Source organism: Perca flavescens, chromosome 6 (assembly GCF_004354835.1).
Source record: "Perca flavescens isolate YP-PL-M2 chromosome 6, PFLA_1.0, whole genome shotgun sequence".
Classification (NCBI taxonomy): domain Eukaryota; kingdom Metazoa; phylum Chordata; class Actinopteri; order Perciformes; family Percidae; genus Perca; species Perca flavescens.
Genome location: NC_041336.1, coordinates 15,669,707 through 15,694,734, shown reverse-complemented (window position 1 = coordinate 15,694,734; position 25,028 = coordinate 15,669,707). Strand labels below are relative to the sequence as shown.

The window sequence follows — 25,028 nt, the reverse complement described above, 5'->3', positions numbered from 1 at the left end:
AAAAGATATTAAATATTGTAGGGCCCTTTTGTTTATGTAAAGTGAGGCTGCTTTAAAATTAACCCACAGGCATTTCTAAGGAATCAAAATTATAAAATTAACTGTACAACTGCACTCACTAAAACCCAGAACTGTGCTTTGTTACTTCAGTCCATGTGTCCAGATTTAACTCGCTTTCATCAAAAGTTGTACATAGCCTACGTTTTAAACCAAATGTGTCCAACAGATTCACCTTTGTCTTGATTTGTCAGCTTGTGCTTGTCCCACAGCGACATTTGTGAATTTGAAATCAGTGTTGTGATTGGTCAGTGGGAGGTCCTTTGGACGAAACAACCAGCCCAAAACGAGCGCGCGGCCATGTTGAATTGTCGATATTCCGAAAGAAGAGACAAAAGAGTGAAAACTCGGTGGATTTCTCGAAACAGCGAGTATTTACCTAACTTAATTAAACAGTCGATGAAACGTTAAGCAACAGGGAAGATTGTTGGTGGATGTAGCAATGTGTAGGTAGCATCTTTTTTTCGGCTGGGAAAAGACTATTTGTTTTCGAGCGTATTGATTAGCTAGAGTTAACTAACGTAATGTTAACACAGTCTGGCTAAGCTAACACTAGCTTGCTAAATTAATTTGGTCAGGTTGAATAAAAGTGTTAAAGTTGTGCGAGTCCAGAAGCTCCACACAGGTTTGCTTTGTGCACATCGTTTTTCGATGATTAAATTCGTGTCCCTATTAGAAAAGTTAATAAGGCTTAACGTTCGTATGCTAGCTGGACGGTCAAAGCCACGTTGCTATACATAAAGTTTTAACGCTGCCTACAGGCGTGCTAATTAACTTATTTCAAACTAGCTTTGCTATCGACATTGACAACAAAGGGTTCATGAAAGAAGATACCCACGGGACAACACCCTGGTGGCTGACTTCACTTTGTATTCTGTTAAATGACGATAAGGTTAAAGTCGAATGGCTAACCTGCTAGCTAGCTAGCTAGCTAGCTTTGAACGTTAGCAAACAGGTTAGCATGGCATCACAACAAAGCCGCGCTGGCACAGTTGTTAACTGCCATTTCATGTTATAATTATGCTATTGACTTCACAGTTTTGCTCTGTTAACTTGGATGAAGTGTTTACCAGTTTTGCGGTCTAAAGTTATCCGTTGTTGCAGACATGATGGGTTTTGCAAAACGTGGAACTGTTTGTGTTCCAGCTTATCAAAGGTAGCAAGTGGTAATAAACTAGTGTACACACATCTGAAATGTATGTTATCGATCTAGTAGCTTATTTTGGGTTGTTCATTGTTGCATGTGATATTTTTTAATCTTGCTTGTTGATGCTCCAAACTAACCACCCACGATTGTTTATTGCCTGGCAGGTAACCTGGATTTTTTTTGTTGAACGGCAATTCACAAAGCACTTTGCAGACTGTCATCTCAAACTTTTGCTGCAGAAGTAAACGAAACCGGAAGATAACCACAGACATTTAAAGTGGACTGTCTATGTTAAAGACACAATTGCTGGAGTTACTTTTTTGAGCCAGTTTTGAGCCCCAGCAAAGACGTTTGAAGACTTTTTGATGTCAAAGGAACAAATCATAAGAATAGTCAGACGTGACGAAGCAGATCATATTTTACTACTGGCCATTTTGAATGTATAAACGAAGCACTTGGACTTAAAAAGCCAAGATACTCAAAGGACACAAAGACAATTCTGGATCATCGTTACAGCAAGGATAAGAGTAATCTGACAAACAATTTTGAAACAAAGAGTGTGTTTTGGTCACATAATTGATTTATTTATTCATATGAATGTTAATTTCTCCCTTTTTTGGAGAGTTGTCTTGTAAATAGACAGAATTCATAAGCAGACCTCTTCTTTTCAAGAGGCCTGTACGTCAGATAGTGTACACAATACATTCTTTAAAAAAAGATTTTTTTTTTCTCCAGCTTTTAGTATATATTTTTTTTTACACTGGTGCATTAAGCAAGATATCAGTAAAAGAGGCACACTGAGGCACATAACACACTGAGGAAAATTGCCAGTTATTGTGATGGCTACAGCAAGAACAGCAAACCCAGCACAGATGATAGGACTGAACAAACCAGCAAATGGGCAACTCAGAGGACAGGCAGCACTTCTTGCAGCTGCCCAACAGTCCAGTGCCCTCCAGAAAAGGACCAGCATTCCTCAAAGCAGTGGGGGTATCAAGTAAGATCCAGCTCTCAATTCTGCATTATTAATTTTAGTATTTGTATCGGTAATCTGTAGCTTGACTACTTAAACTGGATACAATAATCTGCAAAATATAATAATTAATTCCTTCCCAGAGAACAAAGATTTTAATAGGTGTGTTTTGCACAATAAAGTTAACCACAAACCTATTTTAAAAACACTACAAGAAGATGAGAATCTCATATCTTTTTGCTATTGTGCATGGCACATATATATTGTGCATTTATCTGACATGGCTAGTGCATTTGAAGTCTTTGCCCAGCCAACATCCTTGTCTATATAATATGGAAATTTGTTTTTGGGGTTCAATATATTTCACAGCCCCCTTGTTTGTGTGTGTTATTTATTAAGACATAAAAATGCAAATTCTTATTAGGTTTGGTGATGACTGGAAGAAGTGCCTGGAGCTTCCTCCAAAAGACACCAGGATGAGAACCGCGGTAGGGTAACTATTAGTACGGAGTTTGAGTTTAGTTTATTTATGAAAGGGGACAGCGCAAATTAATAAAACGCATGATTTCCCATGGGTTAAAAGCCAGAATCAGCCAAAAGGCTATTTTTCATCTGTAGTCCCCTGCCTCTGATGTTAAAGGCTTTTTGATGATACTATCAGATATCATTATTCAGATTCACTGTTCATAACTCTTAAGACACTTCCCACATTTTCTGTTGAATTTGGCATGTTTTAGACTCATTAAATGTGTGTTGGCTTCTAATGCGGTCACATCAACTTCTGGATCCTATGAAACTAATCTCATATGGTTCTGCTGTGTTCTCCAGGATGTGACATCAACTAAGGGAAATGAATTTGAAGACTACTGCCTAAAGCGGGAACTGCTAATGGGAATCTTTGAAATGGGATGGGAGAAACCGTCCCCTGTCCAGGTAAATAAACATATTAGAATGTGGGACTTGTTTATGTGAAGTGAGCTTGATTTTATTTATTTTTTAACTCAGAATGGTGCTTTTTAGGTTCCAGATTTCACAAAATGTTTATTTACTTCAGGCATCGTCATTAGGCATCGTCATTAGACATAATCTTCCTCTCTGACTAAGACATTTGACCGTGCTAGCTTCTAACCTCGTATTATTTATGATCATGCCAATGGAGAATTGTAGGCCTGTCTTGTAGCCCCCTCTACTAAGCCACAGGATCCTATTACTCACACTTCTACAACCCACTCCTTCATTGTATGGTCTGAAAGGGTTTGGTCCCACAAAACTCGATTTGCCATTGCAGTCCAGTGTTTCCTCCTAGGATTTTTATTTTTTTTAGCAGTGGGGGCTTTTGCGTGGTTGAAGATGCATCTTGGTTGCTTAGTAATAATCATAGTCTCTGTCAGAGAAACGTAACTAGCGGTCTCGAGTAACAAGTGTGGGCATCATCGATGGGCTGAAGGCAAAGCCAGAGTCGGTAACGTAGGCTACTAAGACGTGGATGGACTGAATCGGAAGAAAAGCCCCGTGCGCTCGCTCTGTGAAAGGTGCGGTACACGTAGATGGCCGGTAGCTGTCTATGTGTTCGTATAACTTTGTACGTGCTACAACTGGCTGGAATCATTGCACACATCTTCTCCAAGGAGTGAATCGGCTGTAAAATGTCCCAGAGGAAGTTCATGCAGCAACTGGCAAAGTAGCTGAGAGCGGAGTTTATGGAGGAAAAAAAGGGAAGCCGTGCACGGTCCGAGCAGCGCTACGCACCACAGCAGACACCAAAACGGAGGCAGTGTTAGGTTATAAATGTTCAAATAACATACTTTTAATTATTTGGCTGTGAATTATGTTGAATGAATTTCCCCCAGTATGTTTCTGGACACGACTGTATGAAATAATCACGGTTTAGCCTACTATGCCATGATATGATATCAAGGGCGTTGTATTGAATCAACAGGCACGTGCAATTTAGCTAGCAGGTGAAGGTGAAAATAAAAATGTGCAAGAACTATAGACTAATACAGGCTTAAATGAACTGACAACATAAGTTATACGACTTAAAGTTCTCAAGGATGCACACGTGCCATCTCAACCGTGTCCTCCGGACAGCCTGTCTCTTTTTTTTCTTTCTCCCTTTCCTCCGAGTGGCATGCGTGCCCACTCGTGTTGTGAAGTGCGTGTCTGCGCTATTTTCCGTCGATGTGCTTTCTAACAATCACTGCTGATAGATGGCTTTTTGTACATTTCTGATTCCGTGGTGGGAGAAATCTAACAAGTGGACCGCCACTTGCCAATCAACATAGAGGAAACACTGCAGTCATAGATGGTCTTCCTTGTAGACCTGTCAACGAATATTCTAAATTTGTGTGTATATATGTCTGATTGAGCCGGTCGGGAAGAGTTCACAGCGAGCGAGTGGGCCTGTTGATAGCGTTCATCATGCGGCTGCCGGTACCGAAAGTAAAAGACTGTACGAAGATGCTAGCGTAAATCTTTAACTGCAGAGACGACGTCTTGGTTTGACCCCTTATTGACATAATGCGCAAACATATTTGAATATATTCGTACCTCCTGTTTTTTTTTTTTTTAGAGCAAATATTCAAGCTTCATTTTTAGGGCTGAAACGATTCCTTGAATAATTAGATTACAAAAAATCCTCGATGCAAAATGACTTGCCTCGAAGCTTCGTTAAATCAATGTTACCAACGTTGTATCGCTGACGGACTGTTTCTGCACGGAGAATTATTACTGTCGCCCAGACGCGGCTCAGTCTGCTTCTGGCGACACATGCCAGAGCGTAAATAGCGAGGGTCTAAGAAGAGACAGGCTGGAGAAAATGACAGAAAGTGTCCAAAGTTTGGAATCAGTTCAAACGTAATTAAAACTCTGTACAGTGTCTACTGCAAAATCAAACTAGCTTACCATGATAATAGCACGACGTCAGTGCTTTAGCATCTCAACAGAAAACATGGAGTCTAACTTAATCATCCATTCCACGAAGCGGACCCAACAAAAGTAAATCAGTTGTATGGACGATGAAACTACACCAAACACAACTACCAAAATCAAAGACAGAAAATACGTAGTGGTGACCATGATCTGAGCTAAAGAGCTGACGTGTTGACTATCCCTTCGGAAAAACAGCTGATTTTTCTCTTTCTCTCTCCACGGAGAAACAGCTGATCAACGACCTAATAGCATGAGTGTAACAGAGCTGTGGGACATTATAATCAAATACATAAATGAAAATAGGTTGAGTATAACTAACATTTACATATAGGCCTACTGTATATACAGATCAGTCTCAGGTTGAAACTGAAAGTTAAGTTGCACAACTTAATTTAATGTTTGTATGTTTTAATGTATGCCTTAGTTTGAGGTTGGTTTTCTTTAAAAACAATGTAATATGGCACTTAAATGCATTTAATACGTTTTTAGTTTTTTGAGAGATGATATTGTAAGCAATGTAGGCAATACAAATGTTGCTTTTTTCAGAAAATGTTTTTTTCCCCTAGTTTGGGTTGTTTAAACACGCAAAAAAATTATCTGATTAATCGATCGATAAAGTGCTAGATTAATCGATTACAAAAAGAATCGATAGCTGCAGCCCTAGTCATTTTTGGCCATATTTAACAGGCCTACGTCCCTGTAGTAAGTACTGTTATATTGTGGTGTGACATTGCAGCCGTATTGTGGATTCAAAAGGCTCAGCAATAGGATAGTCTTTTGCATATTGTTTTGTTTACTGTATTTTTAAATGGTGTCATGTCCAATTAACTTTGCCCATTGTACTGATATGACTTGTCTGGCTGCCAAAAGGAGGAGAGCATCCCTATCGCTTTGTCAGGCAGAGATATTTTGGCTCGGGCCAAGAATGGCACGGGAAAAAGTGGAGCCTACCTCATCCCTCTCCTGGAGAGGATAGACCTGAAGAAGGATCACATACAGGGTGAGTTTTTGCAGCCTCCATCTGATGAACAGTTTGAAACACTTAGTGTGAAACAAACATCTAATGAAGACATATTGTGTATGAAATTTATAGTGAATTTTTTGTAATATTAACTAACCCAGTTTTAAAGTGAAGCAGATTTTAAAAACCTGGGTATAGTTTTTTTTTTTTAAAGCAGCAGATTTAGCTGCTTTCCACAAATAAATAATTTCAGATGTCTCAAGATATGTAATCCCAAGACGTAACCAAAGCATGTCTGCCTTAACAAGAGTAAAGCACATCTGAGACAGATTTATTTTTTTTGGTCCACAATCTCTGGAGCATATGGAAAAGTCTCTGATCGCTGCACTATTCTACCCCATACGTATTTTATTTCTATGGTTGGTGAACAGTTTTTGGTCAAAAAAAGAATAATTTGTAAGCATTACTTTTATTTAATTTTCTCTATACGTCTCACCAACCCTGGCATTTCATCAGCCCTTCCCATTTTTGTCTCAATAAAGCCATAGTTATGGTGCCAACAAGAGAGTTGGCCCTGCAAGTGAGCCAGATCAGCATTCAGCTCAGTAAGCACCTAGGAGGGGTTAAGGTCATGGCTACCACGGGTGGCACCAACTTGAGGGATGACATCATGCGTCTTGATGAGACAGGTACTCGTTCCCTTACTATTTAAGATTTTTCCATAAGATTGTAGATACGCAATTCTTTCCTAGAAGCTACTGCCCAGTGTTTAATGTGATGATTATCTTGTCACTCTGAAGCCATGACTGATTTGCACACCGACTCATCTCACCAACTCGTGCCTTTTTTGTTTTTGAATTATTTTCTTTAAATTAAAGTTTTGCTATATAATTTTACCAAAGATTTTTTTTTTTCCATACAGACACTACTCAAATTTTCTGCTGAATGACAAACTCTTCTAGTGACCTTAGTTTAGCAATGTCCTTTGTGCAGCTGTTCTCAGAAGTGGTTGTGATGTGCTGTTTGTGCCTCCTACCCTAGTGCATGTAGTGATTGCTACACCAGGCAGGATACTAGACCTGATCAAGAAGGGTGTGGCGAAAATGGATAAGGCCCAACTGATTGTGATGGATGAGGTAGGTTTGGCTCTTTTTTTAATATCTGAATTCTTTTTTCAATACTGTGGACTGGATTTCTAAATGGGCTTTCTTTAAATATCTCTTAATTCAGGCAGATAAACTGCTGTCCCAGGACTTTGTGGTCCTGATTGAAGATATAATCAGCTTCATGCCAAAGGACCGTCAGATCCTGCTTTACTCTGCCACTTTCCCAATCAGTGTGCAAAAATTTATGGTGAGAACTTAAACAGCAATTTACTTCTCTGAAGAGGTAAAAATTCACTAATCTTGTTTTGTAATACACTGTTAATGTCTTTTCCAGAACAAACACCTGAAGAAGCCTTATGAGATCAACTTGATGGAAGAACTGACCTTGAAGGGCATTACTCAGTACTATGCCTACGTGACTGAAAGACAGAAGGTCCACTGCCTCAACACACTCTTTTCTAGGGTGAGTGTTCAAGCTTAACAGTTGGATGGAAAGATTCTTAAAAGAAAGTTTGAGTGGAACTTGATACCAGGCTACAAAACAGTGTTACTCTGCCCTCTCAGGTTACAAGTTTTGACTTATTTTATTCATTAATGGTTTAACAATTGTTTTTTTTTTTTTTTACAGAAAATGTACTATATTGTTATATGTATACTGATAACTCAATATAGAATTAACATAAATTGTGATTTTATCCATATCGCTAACTCCTACTTGCAAAATATAAAAACAAACTTGTTTTAGTCATACGGTTTGTGAATCGTCCTCTGAAATGTGCAGTTTTGTTAAAGTAATTCAAGAGATTTGGCTCTCATATTAGGGCAATGATTTGCATAGGATATAAATACAATTTGCTTCAAAATCGAATAAAGACAATTGGATAAGAAAACAAGACCCAAATGTATACCCTGTATACAGGCAAAAAAAGAAGAAGCTGCATACAGCTAGCAAGCTGCAGTTTTTCCACCCTAGATTTAACAGTAGCTCAGGTAGACCCATAGGATACACAGGGAGCATAGTTATTCCTTCAGTCATCAATAATCATGAATCTATTTATTTCTGTTACAGCTTCAGATCAACCAATCTATCATCTTCTGTAACTCCACCCAGAGAGTTGAGCTTCTGGCCAAGAAAATCACCCAACTGGGTTATTCATGCTTCTACATTCATGCAAAGATGATGCAGGAATACAGGAACCGTGTGTTCCACGACTTCAGGAATGGATTGTGCAGAAACTTGGTCTGCACAGGTAGGTTAAGGGAGTTCTGTATTTTAAAATGGATATTTAAATTATTAATGTTCAATGTAGGTTGATTAATATGCATATTTTCTTGTAGATCTATTCACTCGGGGAATTGATATTCAGGCAGTAAATGTGGTCATCAACTTTGACTTCCCAAAAAATGCAGAGACCTACCTGCACCGCATTGGCAGATCAGGTAAAATGAACTATTTATAAATGCTCACACTCTTAACAATGGGTTTTGTTCACATCTACCACTTTAAAAATCTGGCATACCCTGCTTGATTCTGTGACACTACTGCTAACGGTACATAATAGCTAAATTATGTCTCTTCTCTCACAGGGCGTTTTGGTCATCTGGGTCTGGCCATCAATCTGATAACTTCAGAGGACCGCTACAACCTGAAGAACATTGAGGATCAGCTTGTCACGGACATAAAGCCCATCCCCAGCAGCATTGATAAGAGCCTGTATGTGGCAGAGTTTCACTCTGTTGACCCAGATGATGATGATGATGAGAATGACTATGATGACCATGGTGGAGCCAAAAACAAGGAACTGGGAGGAATCTGAGTGAATGGTCAGTTCTTCTAACGGCTAAGAAACCAGCCATGACTGAAAATAAACCTTTTAGGCTTAAATGTTTTTATGAATCAAGTTAAAGTTTTATTGTTAGGCACTGATCTAGAGTGGGGGTTTTTGCTCAAGGGGATTTCTTTGAAATAAGTTTACCTCATTATTTAAAGCTTTGGACACGTTAAACATGAAAATCTGACATTGTAACATAAATATGACAGAAAATGCGCAAAGCATAATAGGTTCCCTTTAACACTTGTGTCACAGGTCACAGTTTAGCTGTATTTTAAGTTGTCAATCTACAGTAATACCAAAACAGTATTGAGGGTTAATCCTGTGTGCGTGGCTGCTGTTAAGGTGTAAGCTGCATCTATGGACAATGAAGAAGAGGCAAGTTCTTGTTACTAGTGCTTGTTTGAAACAGATGGATTGCTTGTTTCCCAGTATTTTTTTTTATTTTATTTTTTTTCCACAACTTGGTAACACCCTTCACTTTACCGGCAGTATTGACAAAAGATGAAGCCATTGAGAAGCTTGTTTTATTGTTATGCACAAAGCGCTTTGCAATGCGAAGGTGGTGGAGCTGCCATGCAAGCAAGGTTATCTGTTCGCAAAACTAACTAAAATATGATTGATTGCGACTGGGAACCCAGAAATTACGACATTCCATGTCAAATTGAACACAACATTCCATGCCCTCATGGCGGTACCGAAAGTCAGAAGAAAGCGGCAGAGTCCTATTTGATTATGACGGTCAGATAAAAGCAAGTGCCTTGCAGTGGAAGGTGGTAAAATATGTGGACAATTTATTAAAGGGAAAAATCCCACAAATTTTAAAGTACATTTGAGAAGCGCACACAAGAAGGCTAACGTAGCTTACCTTAACAAGGTAAAGGAAAACGCAAAGCCCCCTTTCCCCAAAACGAAAGCTAACCCTGGTACAGGGCGTGGATGTATGGGTACAGGGCCAGGCAGCATAACAGACAACCGTAGGACAGAACACTACAGGCGTGCTTTCACCTAGCTAATGGATAATGTCCTTTTTTCATCCTTAAGATTAACTGAAGTTTTACAGGATTTATAGGTGAAGGGTTAAGGGCTGTCTTCCTCAGACTGCACAACAGCAGTCAACATAGATTTGCACAGAGCTGATTAGCGCACACAGCCAGCTGTCTGCTCTCCAGGTTTACTAAAGCAGCGACTCATTCACATTCAGACATTTTAACTCTACTTTTGTTTTTTCTTTTCAGGAGAAACGCGGCGCCTGGCATTCATGATACAATATTGGCTATGCATCCCACAAGATTCCAAGTCATGATTTCTGTTCCCTAGTTTGTCACCCAAATGGTCTATTTTAGGTTTCTTTTCATTCCCATTTTGAGTCTACAGCAATCTCCAGTTCTGTCTGTGCATATGTTAGTAAACGGATATCTTCCCACTGCCACTTCAATCAGTTGATCTTTCTGCCACACTGCCAGAGATGGTCACTGTACATGTGATTTGGGCTATTGCTTAAGTCTGTCATTGAACACAGCCACTCTTGACAATAGATGGACATTGTCATCGATTGTTGTTTTTTTTGTTTGTTTTTTTTGGTACTTTGCTGTAAGAATGAAAATGTGAAACCAAAGTTAGACTTACAGGATAGAGCCCAGCTCACGTCCTTGCTGTGCAGATGAACTACATATGGCAGTGTGCACGCCCTTCTGCCATTCCTTTTGAGAAGATGCTTTAAAGGAAACTCCTTTTTTTTTTTTTTTTTAAACAATTTACACTCAGTGGCTACTTTATTTAGATGGCCTGAATTTTTTTGTGCCATGGATTCAACAAGGTGCTGGAAACATTACTTACACAAGTTCATGTTGAGATGATGGCCTCATGCAGTTGCTGCAGATTTGTCAGCTGCCCATTCATGCTTCAGATTTTGTTTGTTTAACCCCATCGTAAACGTGTTGTGTTGAATTGAGATCTGGAGACCATTTCTGTAGACTCATTGTCATGTTTGAGGTAATGTGTTTTGTGATGTGGCATGATGTTCTGCAAAGAAATGGTGATTAGAAGATGGTTGGCCTGTGGTCATAAAGGGATGCACAAGGGACAGGAACAATACTCAAGACGTTTGCATTTAAACGATGCTGTTTATATTGAATGGGCAAAAGTTACATTTACATTACACCGCCACCATCATCCTGAAATGTTGAATTAATCTTTACACCAAATTCTGACCCTACCATGTGCCTCTTGCAGCAGAACTCGACATTCAAAAGACCAGGCAACATTTTTCCAATCATCTGCTGTGCGGTGTTGGTGAGCCTGTCTACTCTTGCTTCAATTTTCTTTGTCGGCGTACCTCTGCTGTAACATGGTTTTGTTACAGTCTCCTTCCCGTCATTCTCCTCATTAACAAGGCACTTTTGCCCTCACTGTGTGTGTGTGTGTGTGTGTGTGTGTGTGTGTGTACCCTATAGACTTGTATGTGAAAATCCCAGGAGATTAGCACCAGCAATCATTCCACTGGCAGTCACTTAAATCCCATTTCTTCACTATTCTGATGTTTGGTCAGAACAACTGAACGGTTTGACCATGTCTGCATGCTTTTATGCATTGAGTGGCTGATTTTAGATACTTGCATCAATGAGGAGTTGTACCTAATAATGTAGCCACTGAGTTAAGTTTTGATTATCATTCCATGTTGGTCATAAAAAACATTTTGCCCACCAAAACTTGGGGATGCAGTGGTAAAATGAGGTACATTGTACACATATCCATAGTCTAACAATATTAACATCCTTCAAAAGGTAACCAAAGTTGGAAGAGTAGACATAGAATTATTTAATAGATGGCTTCATAAACCAAAATGACCACTTTGCTCCAACTGATTAAAAGCAGGCTGCTATGGTGCTCCAGCACAGAGCATCTGAAACAGTGTTGCGGATTGTCAACTTGCTAGTTTTTTCATATTATAGTATTTACTACAGAACACATTTAAATATGACCGTGTAATGTCAGTGACACTATAGTGCATTTTGTCAAAGCACAGGTCCAATAGCGACCACAAGTCAGTATTTAATTGTGAAATTTCTTGTTTCCTTTTTAAGCCATAGCACCAGGCAGCATTTTCTCAGGTATTGAGGTTATTGGTAATTAACAAGAGGGGCCTAGATTCTGAGTCCCTTCTTCCCTCCAAAGTGCCTTAGTCTAACGTCAAACCTGTACTTAGCCCAGGCTCTTGTCCCAAGATTGTATTGAAGGTAAAATGGCACCCAAACGATTTCTTATTAGTTTATCAGTTTTGAAAGCACAGTTATAGTCTGAAGGATTTGCAGTTTTTCCTTATTTGTAAGAAATGAATTTGTTTCATTAGGAATTGTAAACATGACCAGTTGTTACTATATTACATCATTGGACTTCCTGACTTCAGCACAAAAAATACATGTTAAAATTTAAAACAATACTGTGAAATTTTCAGCCGACTTTTTCTTGGCTGACCATTACGTTACTGCCAAGCACGAGCAGGGAAGGGACCCATGAGTGTGCCCTCTTCTAAAGCATCTGAAGTAGTAATTAGCCCTAATGTTCTTAACCTCGAACTCTGCAGTACCCTTGTTGATAGATTTTGGTTCCCCAATTCTTTTAGCCTCAGCACAGGCAGCAGCACATGACCATTTTCTGAGTGGATTTGTAACCTGAGACCCTTTGTTCCATCACTGTATTCTGAAGAAATGACTACCTTCATGACTTGATGTCCAGATGCTTTAAGTAGACAGACAGCCAACAATTTTCTGTTAAATGTGTCCATGCCAGCGCCTAAAACAAATTAAAGTCTAACTGACTAACTCCTCTTTTCTGTTTGATCTTTGTACACTTTGTCAATTTTTTATTTTTTTTTTATTGATTTGAAGTAGTCTCTTATACTGCCAGCCAGGAGCCTGTCTCACGTACGACGTAAAACGTAGGATACTTGTGTAAAGTCCACAGTTGCACCCTTTTTAAAGTAATATTTCAGGTTTTGGTGTGGTTAAGGTTTTCCACCTTATTTTTTTTTCTCCATTTTACTTAATGTTACACAGATCGTGCCGTTTTTATTTGAAATACTTATTTGAAGTAATAATTGCATTGTATGGTATACTGTTCATCAACAGCTAGTATATCTCTGGCCATTCTCATCTTCAAAATAGCCACAAAATCCACCTTATGCTTTACTTATACAAATATGGCGGTATATGTATACAATTCTGTTAATGTAATCGTACGCTACAGCCCCTAAAATAGGTGTACCCTTGGAGTGTCATTCAGCAGGGGATTGAATGAAATGAATGTTAAGCGAATGAACCCCGTGCTACGTCATCGGGAGGGGGCTGTACCAGCTGTGATATAAACCAATGGCTGTTGAAATGAGATATACATTAACCAATCCGTGGATGAGTTACGGAAAATAGGCGGGCATTTGTCAACCACGGTCACGTACGTTGTGGTGAACTTTGCCGGTGTTGAACTACCCCTGGACCCTTACTGTCAGCGTAAGTAGATAAACCGTAAAATTGCATGCCTACTTTTGTAAGAAGATGGTAGTTTAAGCTGTTAATAAGCCACATAGCGTATTTCCAGTTACCGTGTTTTTAATATGAAGACGAATATATCTCGTGGTCGACTCCACATGGCTACCTAGCCAGCCAGCCAGCTATCAAGCTAACGTTAACCAACCAACCATGCTAGCTTGCATTAGCCTTGACAGGTTAGCTAAATACGGTTAGCAGATAGTTTTACTAGCTGCTGGCTTATCTCCAAATGCTGCCTCTCTAGAAAACCACAAGTTTTAGGTCGATATTTATTGTGGTTACCAGGTTGTATTGTAATCAATTAGAGTCTGATTGAACTGGGCCTTAGCTACAACCAACCTACTGTAACGGTACGGTTACTGCCACGACAGATTGATCACTGTAGCTGGTGGAGTTAACATTAGCTGAATGCATGTACGTGAGCTAACGTCTTTAAAAGCAAACTGTGCCCAAATGCATTGTATATACTGTGTAAAGAATGGGTGATTGAATGCTCATGTCATACCTCGCAAGTCATGCAAGCTAATACTTCTCCAATTTGTACTTACATTTTATCAGGGATTATTTTAAGTAAGTACCCTGTAGTTGTATGATTAAATAACATTTATATAATTACATTAATTAATCATTCACTATATTTCTTTCCTAGTCTGTTACAGTCTCAGAGTATGGGCAGTGTGTTGGCTGCTGCCCCACCCAGTCCTGCCCCAGCTGCAGCTGGAGGTAGTCAAGGGGTCCCAGGGTTGTTGTCCGTCCCTCCAGGGTTCACTATGCCCTCAGTGTCTTCAGTCCCTCCAACATCTGGATCTGGCCAGCAGTCCGCAGATGCAGATTCCCCACTCCATAACCCAGGCACATATGAGGAGTGCCACCGCAAATGTAAAGGTTAGAAAGTCAATGTTTTCCCTAGGGTTGTGGAATATTCAAGCATGATTTATACTTCTGCGTTGATTCCAAGCCGTGGTGACGTACGTAGGTATGTGGAAGCACGCACCCTACGCCGTAGCCTGACGTGCACCTCTCAAAAAATGTAATTGCATGTTGTGGCGACTCGCATTGCTCGGCTGTGGCTTGGTAGCATTGCATTTCCCCCTACTCATTTCCTGGTTCTTAATAAACAACATGAAATCAAGGCGAGCATTAACTTTTCCTCCTAAAGATTTCTCACTGTGGTCGAAAGGCACAGGGGAGACGCTTTATTTCTCTCACTACTAATCACCGTCACTCGCTCTGCCACGCACTCGCACACACACGCCGGCCCTGCTATTATCTTAAAGAGATCGACGCACAAGTATAAACTTCATGCCACTTACGGAGCCTACGCCGAAAGCTCTGTGTGGAGCCTCCGCAGAACCATAAATCACTCTTTAGGTGCACGTATTTGGCGGGGGTTTTGAGGTGCCCGAAACAGCTTGGATGTTGCGCCTGAGCCTTATAATGGTAGGGTCCCGTAATTTATGATTGATGTAGTTTATTCTTTACATTTGTTCAGCTTTTTAAGTAATAATCATTGTAATATAAGAGTATCATTATTGGCATGGGGTTATACAATTGTCTAATGTTGTGTTACATAAATCTTTTTTGCCCTTTCTCGGTTTTAGAGGTGTTCCCTCTGCAGATGGAAGGGGTGCGATTAGTGGTGAACAAGGGCCTGAGTAACCACTTCCAGGTCAGCCATACTGTTACCCTCAGTACCCTTGGGGATTCTGGTTATCGATTTGGTTCCACCTACGTAGGCAGTAAACAGACTGGACCAGCCGAGGTAATGATCATTTTCCCATCACTCCAACAAAGCCCTACAATGATATTAACATTGTGAAATTTGGGTTGTAAATCTTCCTGGTCACGGTAGGAGACTGAATGTTGTCTGATGTATTCTTTTAGTTGCGTCTTTGCTCCATGAATGGAAAAAATAAATGTAATATTTTTATATGAAAAGCATTTTTTATTTGGAAGCAAACTGCAGAAATCTGCCATGGTTATAATATTAAGCCTTTCTTGGTTACAGTTAGTTCACCTAGGTACTTTTTAATAACCTGTTTTGTCTTCATCAGGGTTCTAAACTAAATAACACACTTTAGTTTTTTTGTTTGCCCACAAGGAGCACACAGCCAATTCAATAAATACAGTGTGTGTTTTGTTTCCCATAGTCATTCCCAGTCATGGTTGGAGATATGGACAATACTGGTAGCCTGAATGCCCAGATCATCCACCAGCTCACGTCTGCTGTGCGCTCCAAAATAGCCATCCAGGTATGTAGACTTGTTGCCTTTCAGATGTTTTCTATTAGACACTTCTTTTCAGGTTTTAAGTGTCAATGACATTGTTTGCCAGTCTCAGAATATTTTGCTCTGCTTTTTGTGTGTGTTGCAGACTCAACAACACAAATTTGTGAACTGGCAGTGTGAAATGGAGTGTCGTGGTGAAGATTTCACCGCTGCTGTGACGCTCGGAAATCCAGATGTACTTGTTGGATCTGGTATGATTATTTTCTCAATTGTACTAGAGGCTTTGTTCAAACAAATGTTGTATTTCCTCATTACAAGTTCAACAGAGGGGTTTGTTGTAGTCCACACTTATATTTCACAAGCTACTTGATCCACATGCTAAAGCTCCTGTTGGAGTTATTGGAACTACAGAAACACTTAGTCTACTTGCAATTGTACAGCGAATGTTAGAGTGAAGCTTCCCTCACAAACAACCTTTGTCCGAGAACATACACTGACTGCAGAGAGCACTTTAACCAGACAAAAGAAAAGATAAAATTTCCATCTTATCAAGTTACTCACGGAATTAACATTAATTAGCGGCAGCTGGTATGACCTGTTACCGCTGCCTTATTTATTTTTAACCGGTGAAAGCGACTGTCCGTTCCGGCATTAAAATGAGAAGCTGCAGCCTGAATGTTTTGTACAGTGCTACTCTTATAATTTATCTAATAAGAGAGAAACCGAAGACAACAGATTTGTCAGAGTTCAGCAAATCTCTAAATTTCGCGAAACTTGGTGTCTGAACTTCACATTTACACAAATTTTCACTCTTGTATATGGTGAAATGCTCGTTGTGTAGAGCCCAGCTGTGGCAAAAGATCCTGCAATTCAAGCAGTCTGAGGTGGACAGTACAGGAAAGAGGATCAGCCAAAACTCATCAATTAATTAATTTAATGTCTGAATTGGCTATTAAAATTAGGGCTGCACTATATATATATATATATATATATATATATATATATTTTTTTTTTTTTTTTTGTCGTTGTTGCAAAAACAACTGCCTCATCTGGGGTTTCTTGGCGTGAAATTTCATGTTGCGGCTTTCGTCGTGACTTTGCGAGTGATGACATCCTGTCACTGTTCCAGTTGCTCTGCTCACCCTAGGGGGGGGAGAGAGAGAGTGAATGACAGTTTGCTTGAGTTCAGTAGAGCAGACGGCTCTACGACTTTATCACTTTTCATAAACAGCCGAAGGAACGGTGGTGCGTGGTGTACATAGCGGAAACCTTGTTGTGCGTCTGCCCTATTTCTGATGCCGTGGCGCTGGAAATTTTACCGTGGCGTAGCGCCACTATGCTATTAACATAGAGGAAACACTGACCTTTGTTTTAATTTAGCAACGGAAGCCAGACAAATGAAAAACTAGGTCTGGGTATTGTTCAAAATCTTTCAATCCGGTGCCAATTTCGATACCTCAGTTTCGATGTCGGTTCCTAACGATACTTTTTTCAATGCCATATGTTTTAAAATCTGTTTCAACATCAATAAAAATTTAACACAAAGCTTTTATTTTTAATTGTGAATCAAAACGGTAATCAAAATTAGAAAAAATTGTGGTAAAACTGCTCACTCAGAGTAACATTATTAAAAGTGCCTTGCCTTGCAAGCTCAGCCTGTCAGTCAGTCATAAGGGCAGAGAAACCACTGTTCCACCTGCTTTTCTAAGAGGAAGTGTAACGTCAACAGCACCACGACCACTTTTGGCTCGCCATTAATACTGTCTGCGTGAAGTTTTGAAAAAAAAACTAACAAAACTGCAGACAGTTTACTCCGTCAGCTCCGCGTCAATATGCAGAGGACAGATATGCTTGCGCTTACGTGCTCAGACGCTTTTGGAACCGAAATTTGGCACCGAAAGATAAATAATTTTTCGATACTCATAGGATTAGAGTATTTTTTCCGGTGCCATAAAAGTATCGACGTTTGGTACCCAGCCCTAGTCTGAACCCAAGAAATCATACAAGAACCATTCCTAAGTACAATCCTCTAAATATCGGGACATTTATGATAAAAGAATAAGTAACAATATTATGAATCTAGCCAGACATTCAATGCTAACATTTTGGTACAGAAAATATTGAGGTCAGCCGTGTTGAGAAATGTAGTACTAATCAACATCAAGAAGAAGGAATATGAAAAGCTGGCAAAACACCAGAGGCAGAAAAAGTGAAAACAAAAATGCTAGAAGACCTTAGAGAGGGAAAAACATCGATACTGCAAATATGGATGAGAAGGGACGTGTGTGTGTGTGTGTATATATATATATATATATATATATATATATATATATATATATATATATATATATATATATATATATATATATATATAAGGAAACTCTTTTAATACTTTCCGTCAGGCATTTTGTTGGGCCACTATCTCCAGTCTATCACACCAGCTCTGGCTCTGGGTGGTGAGCTAGTGTACCACAGGAGACCAGGGGAGGAAGGAGCAGTCACCTCCCTCTTGGGCAGGTACACAGGTAAATCTCCACTTTGTTAACCTATTGAACTGTGCACTGCAAGACTACTTGATGCTTAAGTTCACATTTTACAATCATGCTTTAAGTTTACAATTTATAATATATTTGGCTACCAATTTCCATTAATTGTGGTTAGTTACTTTTATTTAACTTTTCTGTAGTGGGACCTGGATTTAGATAAAGTGGTGCCTAGTTCCATCTCATTGTTCAATGTTAACTGTGTGATAGATTTTCCAACCCTTGAATCTCTCCTCAGGGGACAACTACGTTGCTACATTGACTTTGGGAGGGGCAGGCGCCCATGCCACATACTATCACAAAGCCAGTGATCAGGTAACTAACATTGGTAATAGTGTACATGTGTATGTATTTCTTTATTTAATATCAGTCTGCCAAACTGCTCAAATGCAGCATTTTGGTTCAAAATGTGATTGTTAGCTTAAAAGATACATTTTTATGTCACTGTAACACCAGCGACACACTGGCCGCTGAGGCGATGTGAAGCAGAGCTAGTTTCACTTGGCTCATGTTTTCCAATCTGTCTGTTCACACCGGCTGCGATTAGGAGTGGAGCGCCCGTGCTCTGCAGTGATTGTTTGGCTCTCCTCCATTTCTTCATCTTGACTTCTCAGCTGTGTCTAGTGCGAGACAGGTGATCATGCACGGAGGGAGGGAGACAGACAGGGAGAGAGAGAGGTGTGACGCTTGATCGATCATTAATCTATGCTTCGCAGCACTTCGCAGGCTGTTTGTCCCTGGTGTAATTATTCCTTCTGTCCACACTGGTCATCAGAGGTTCTTTCAAAAAAGAGATTATAATACAAGCGATGGGGACACAAATCCACAGTCCTTGTTCTGTGCAAAAACTAATTCTAAAATTCAGCTGAAGCTGTTATTAGGGTTCAGCAGTCTAATTTTGGCAAATCTGGTTTGTATCTTCCAAAGTTCAACTATTTGTAGTACAATATTCCTTCTTTGTGTTACTACACTACATTGCATGGCCAATGTCCAAAGAAACGCACACAGAGAGAACTAAAAAGACTAACTCATAATAGCTTCAGCTGCATTTTCTGAATACATTTTTACATTAAAGGAAGCCTGTGGATTGAATCGCCCACTTCTCTTGTATGGACAGGAGAAAAATCAGTGCAGTGTAAAATTATTTCAAGAACTATGTGAATGTGAACCTATCCTTTTACTTCTGTCTTCTAACACAGTTGCAGATAGGAGTTGAATTTGAAGCAAGCACAAGGATGCAAGACACCACAGCATCTTTTGGTTACCAGTTGGACGTTCCCAAAGCTAACTTCCTCTTTAAAGGTAAATAAATACAGTATGAATACACTCATAGCCACATAAGTTAAGTGACTATTCATTTAAAATTGCTAAATAAATAAAGATTTTATTTTAAAAAGGAACTCTTCCACTTCCTCTTCACAGGCACAGTTGACAGTAACTGGGTAGTTGGGGCGACCCTTGAAAAGAAACTGGTGCCGCTACCTCTCACACTGGCCCTCGGGGCTTTCCTCAACCATCGCAAGAACAAGTTCCAGTGTGGCTTCGGTGTCACCATTGGCTAGACGTGCGGGGGCTGCCTGGAGCCAGCTCGCAGGCCACAGCTTGGACCGGCACAGAGACACACAGGAACCTGGACTAAGTTTTAGAAATTGGATTCAGAGACTCTCTTATAACTGTGATTTCTGGGCCAGATAGAGAGACAAAGACAACTACCAAGGAGCCAGGACTGGCCAAGCCATGCCTTCATTCTGTAGCCCAAATGTCTTTCTTTTATGGTGTATTGGATATACCCAGAGGCTAGAGTGATGAATGTCAGTGGGCATGAGGACATGCGATGTGAAAATCAAAGTAAGTGGTTAGACATAATATATGGTGGTCATGTATGATGATTAAAATAAATGTGATTTACTTTTTGTAAAAGTGAATGTTGTGAGTGTTTGTAGAAGAACCCGATGCACGAGTTGACATACTTTTCAGGTTCACATTTTTTATTTCGGAGTCTATTATAAAATGTTAACATGCTTTAATGTCAGCAGTAACTTCCTCCTCTGGTTTCTCATACTGTAGCGGAGTTTGGTGGGTCTAGGAAGGCTTCATAAGGTCACTCAGATAATCTGTAAAACATGACAGATTCACTGTTACATTATGTTAAGATTAATCGTATGCCATAAAAATGTCACAACAAATACAGTATATGCTAAAAGTCATAGGTGATTAAAAAAATGTCCTAGTATAGTATGCCATGAAAGATTTCATAATAAAGTAACACAATTTTTTTGAAAAAATAGTGTGTATATTATGTAGAAAAATAGTCATAGTAGCCTATGTGCCCCAACAAAGTTGTTGTAATATGCCATAAAATTGTCATATTTAAGTCAGTATAGTATGTCATAAATATGTATGTGATACAATGTCATAAAAAAAGTGATAGTATAATTATAAAATAAAACATCATACAGTATGTCGTAGTATCTTCAAGGCTTCATCAGGTCAGTCAGATAATCTGTAATAAGGCTAGGGCTGGGAGGTTTTGAACGATTCCAATACCAATATCGTGACTTTGATGCCAGTTTCTGAATGATACACTGCTCGATACAAATTTCATAAAATCCATTTTAACAAAAAGAAATAACATTACATGTTACAGCACAAATCTTTATTTTTAACCTCTTACGTCTGTGCGTAAGTTTTTCCTGCATGTCTCTACAACATGTAACGTTAGACAGCAAATCGCAAACCTTTTTAAATCTTGGTAGAAGCATGGTCCTTTTGGCTCACGGATGCTGATTTATTCGTTAGGTATTGAAATTTGGTATTGCTTGATGAGTCATTGTCATAGTGTAGTACAGGGGTGGCCAACCAGTTCAGCAAAAAGAGGCACAAAAAAACCCGCACCATAGCAAAAAGCCACACAACACATGCACGTCCACATTACAACAGCAACAGTGACTTCCAGATCTAATGAAAGTCCTAATACATAGCAGTTTTCATAGTTTTTTTTTTCTTACTTAGATTGACTCAGGAAACCTGACAGTCTTTGTTATCCACAATCATTTTTAGGTCTGGTTGTACTCGGTTGTGGCCACTCTTTCACTCATTTGTCACTAGAGGGGCTTTCAAACAATCAGCAGTGAAAGGGTTAATGAGGAAGGTGATCTGTGGCCGCTTTTTATCCTCAGGTTGCAGAATCTGTCCATTAAAAAAAAACTGCTGCATTATTTTTATTGGCAAATGCATCATTCAAATATTTTTTATTTTTTTTAACTTATCTGAAATGTTTCAAAAGTAAAAAAAAAATAAAATAAATCCACCAATAACACAGCCCCCAGCCACACAGTAAGAGCCTCAAAGGAGCAGGCAAAGAGCTTCATATGGCTCAAGAGCCACAGGTTCGCCACCCCTGGTGTAGTATGTTATAAAAAAGTAATTATAGTATGTCATGAAAAAGTCATAGAATAGTTTGTCATAAAAAGCCATAGTATGTCATTAAAAAGTCATAAAAGGTCAAAGTATAGTATGTCATAAAAATTCACGTATGCCATGAAAAATAAAAAGTCAAAGTATTGTATGTCATAAAAAGTTATAGTATGTAATGAAAAGACATCAGACTATATATAGCCCTTTTCATACAGGTAAATTAGCACAAAGACAATACCCCCCTTCTCACACAGATATACACCGATAACACTATCGTAACAAGAGTATGTCATGAAAAAGTCATAATGAAGCTTAGTGTAAGTTCACGAAGGAACACTATCTTATGTACCTTATCTTAACTCATTCTCATTCACCTCCCTCTACTCCTGCTTCACATTATCAGCTGATTAGGGGGCGTTTACTCTTTAAGTTAAAACCAACCAGGTTTAGCCTTAATCTCTGTAAGTGCAATCATAGCAACAGTTATCTCGAGACACTTTACAGATAGATTAGGTCTAGACCACACTGTAATTTACAAAGACCCAACAATTCCCCCAAGAGCAAGCATTTATTGCAACAATGGCAAAGAAAAACTTCCTTTTAGGCAGAAACCTCAAGTTTCTGCCTAGTTTAGGCAGAAACCTTGGACAGTCCCAGGCTCTTGGTGGGCGGTCATCTGCCGGTGCTGGTTGGGGGTATGATGAACAGTGGCATTACTCATCACATTCACATCACATTCTTGCTGTCAATATTTAAATGTAAATGTTTTCCATTGCCGTCAGCTCTCATTTCTCTCAGCGAAAATCTTTACGACCCTCCTCCCTGTTCACCTCAAGTTCATCATTCCAGCTCCCAGGTCTGAGCTCACCAGAGCTGGCTCCTCTTCTCATCCATCCAGATCTCAGCATCCTGTTCATTCATGACCATCACCACCATTGTCTAGACTCCATCAGGGGGGTCTCCTACATACTCACGGCTTCTCTGCCCACTTTAAATATGATGATGTCACAATAGGAATTCAAGGATGTCACAATGGGGATCATTTTTATTGTGCACATATCAATAAATAAAACACTTAAAATGAAGTCTCTGATTGAAGTATATTATGTCATAAACAGTCAAAGTATATTATGGCATGAAAAAGTCATAATATAGTATGTCATGAAAAAGTCATAAAAAGTCATAGTATAGTATGTCATTAAAAGGCATAGTACAGAATGTCAAACAGTCATAGTATGTCATGAAAAAGTCATAGTATACTGTGTCATAAAAAGACAGTGTAGTCTATCATAAAAAGTAATTAAAAAAGTCAAAGTATAGTGTATCATTACAATTCATAGTATGTCATAAAAAGTCATAGTATAGTTTCATACTATGTCATGAAAAAGCCATTAAAGTCATAATGTAGTATGTTGTAAAAATTCAGTATACAATCCCAAATTAATTTTGGGGTTGTATTTCTGCAATTTCATTGCAGAAAATATAACAGCACATAATTTAATGTGTTCCTCATGATTTTTATGGTTTTAAAAAAAAAAATATGCAACACATTTCAAAAAAAAGTTGGAACAGTAAAGCATTTACCACTTTGTAATGTTGCCATTCCTTTTCACAACACTTAAAAGGCGTTTAGGGACTGAAGACACCAAGTGATAAGTGTTTCAGGTGTAATTTTGTCCCATTCTCAAGTCTTAAGGTGGGCAACAGTACGGGGTCTTCATTGTCGCATTTTGTGCTTCAAAATGCACCACACATTCTCTATTGGAGACAGGTCGGGACTGCAGGCAGGCCAGTCAAGTACCCGTATCCTCTTCCTCCGCAGCCAGGACTTTGTAATGTGTGCAGAATGTGGTTTTGCATTATCTTGTTGAAATATGCATGACGTCTCTGGAAAAGATGTCTTCTTGAAGGCAGCATATTGTGCTCCAAAACCTCTATGTACTTTTCAGCATTAATGCCATTAGTGCCATCACAGAAGTGCAAGTTACCTTTGCCAAGGGCACTGACACAACCCCATACCATGACAGACCCTGGCTTTTGGACTTGTTGCTGGTAACAGTCTGGATGATCCTTTTCTTCTTTGGTCCAGAGAAGCACACGGCGTCCATTTCTCCCAAAAAATACCTGAAATACTGATTCATCTGACCACAGTACACGTTTCCACTGTGTGATGGTCCATCCCAGATGCCTCCGAGCCCAGAGAAGTCGACGCCGCTTATGGACACTGTTAACGTAGGGCTTCCTTTTGGCACAGTACAGTTTTAACTGGCATTTGTGGATGTAACTACGTATTGTGGTACTTGACAAAGGTTTGCCAAAGTAGTCCTGAGCCCATGTGGTGATATCGCTTATAGATGAATGACGATTCTTGATGCAGGGCCGCCTGAGGGATCGGAGATCACGGTTGTTCAGCTTAGGCTTGCGCCCTTGTCCTTTACGCACTAAAATTCCTCCACATTCCTTGAATCTTTTCATTATGTTATGCACTGTTGAAGGTGAACTAATCAAATGTCTTCCTATCTTTCTTTGAGGAACATTGTTTTTAAACATTTCAATAATTTTCTCACATATTTGTTAGCAAACTGGCGATCCTCGGCCCATCTTTGCTCCTAAAGGACTAGACCTTTCTTGGATGCTGCTTTTGTACCAAATCATAATTACAATCACCTGTTGACATCACCTGTTTCAAATCACATCATTATTTAACCAATTTACCTGATTACTAGCCCTAAATTGCTCCTGTCCCAACATTTTTTGGAATGTGTTGCAGGTCTGAATGACAGGAAAGGATGTATATTTACAAATGAAATTAAGTTGACCAGACAAAACATGAAATATTTTGTGTTCACATTGTCTGCAATGAAATACAAGTCAAAGTACATTTAGAAATCACTACTTTCTTTTTTTATTTGTGTTTTCCATACTTTTTCTGATTTGGGGTTGTAGAATGTCACAAAAAGTCACATGATGGGGTCTAGTCATCAACAACTATCATTTATGATTTTTATTGTGCACATGCCAATAAATAATTCACTCAACATGATGTCTCTCTTGATTGTATAGTGTTGAAGTATAGTATTTAGTGTATAATCCTTGTCATAAAAAGTCATGTCGAAAAAAGTGAGAAAAAACTCATAGTATAGTATGACGAAAAGGAAATAGTATAGTATGTCAAAAAAAGTGATTAAAAAGTTATAGTATAGAATGTCGAAAAGGAAATAGTATAGTATGTCGAAAAAAGTGATTAAAAAAACTCATAGTATAGTATGACAAAAAAGCCATTAAA

At 39.1% G+C, this 25,028-nt stretch overlaps 2 protein-coding genes across 3 annotated transcripts; both read left to right on the top strand.

Annotated features, from left to right (window-relative positions):
- Positions 1-311: 311 nt before the first annotated feature.
- Positions 312-12,832, top strand: ddx61 (DEAD (Asp-Glu-Ala-Asp) box helicase 61). Of its 2 annotated transcripts, none has more exons than XM_028580511.1 (13): positions 312-428; positions 1,369-2,201; positions 2,602-2,665; positions 3,006-3,110; positions 5,979-6,108; positions 6,612-6,758; positions 7,111-7,205; positions 7,300-7,422; positions 7,510-7,638; positions 8,245-8,425; positions 8,514-8,615; positions 8,763-8,999; positions 10,246-12,832. In XM_028580511.1, exons 2-12 carry the CDS (start codon positions 2,044-2,046, stop codon positions 8,990-8,992), a joined length of 1,464 nt encoding a protein of 487 aa, XP_028436312.1. In that variant the 5' UTR covers positions 312-428; positions 1,369-2,043; the 3' UTR covers positions 8,993-8,999; positions 10,246-12,832. The 2 variants fall into 2 exon arrangements, with proteins under 2 accessions (XP_028436312.1, XP_028436311.1); XM_028580510.1 differs by having other exon boundaries at positions 312-503.
- Positions 12,833-13,430: 598 nt separating this feature from the next.
- On the top strand, positions 13,431-20,114 carry tomm40 (translocase of outer mitochondrial membrane 40 homolog (yeast)). Its single transcript, XM_028580391.1, has 9 exons — positions 13,431-13,515; positions 14,204-14,439; positions 15,156-15,316; positions 15,705-15,806; positions 15,928-16,033; positions 18,185-18,307; positions 18,564-18,640; positions 19,525-19,627; positions 19,748-20,114. The coding sequence occupies exons 2-9, from the start codon at positions 14,223-14,225 to the stop codon at positions 19,885-19,887; spliced, it is 1,029 nt and encodes a 342-aa protein (XP_028436192.1). The 5' UTR covers positions 13,431-13,515; positions 14,204-14,222; the 3' UTR covers positions 19,888-20,114.
- Positions 20,115-25,028: the final 4,914 nt, after the last annotated feature.

What these genes read in the sequence shown, in the direction of transcription:
- tomm40 (XM_028580391.1), top strand. Translation starts at nt 14,223, where the DNA reads ATGGGCAGTGTGTTGGCTGCTGCCCCACCCAGTCCTGCCCCAGCTGCA. An exon ending in GTGCCACCGCAAATGTAAAG is followed by an intron (nt 14,440 to 15,155) that starts GTTAGAAAGTCA and finishes TCTCGGTTTTAG; the next exon opens with AGGTGTTCCCTCTGCAGATG. An exon ending in AACAGACTGGACCAGCCGAG is followed by an intron (nt 15,317 to 15,704) that starts GTAATGATCATT and finishes TGTTTCCCATAG; the next exon opens with TCATTCCCAGTCATGGTTGG.
- ddx61 (XM_028580511.1), top strand. Translation starts at nt 2,044, where the DNA reads ATGGCTACAGCAAGAACAGCAAACCCAGCACAGATGATAGGACTGAAC. An exon ending in TCAGTGTGCAAAAATTTATG is followed by an intron (nt 7,423 to 7,509) that starts GTGAGAACTTAA and finishes TGTCTTTTCCAG; the next exon opens with AACAAACACCTGAAGAAGCC. An exon ending in TCAACACACTCTTTTCTAGG is followed by an intron (nt 7,639 to 8,244) that starts GTGAGTGTTCAA and finishes TTTCTGTTACAG; the next exon opens with CTTCAGATCAACCAATCTAT.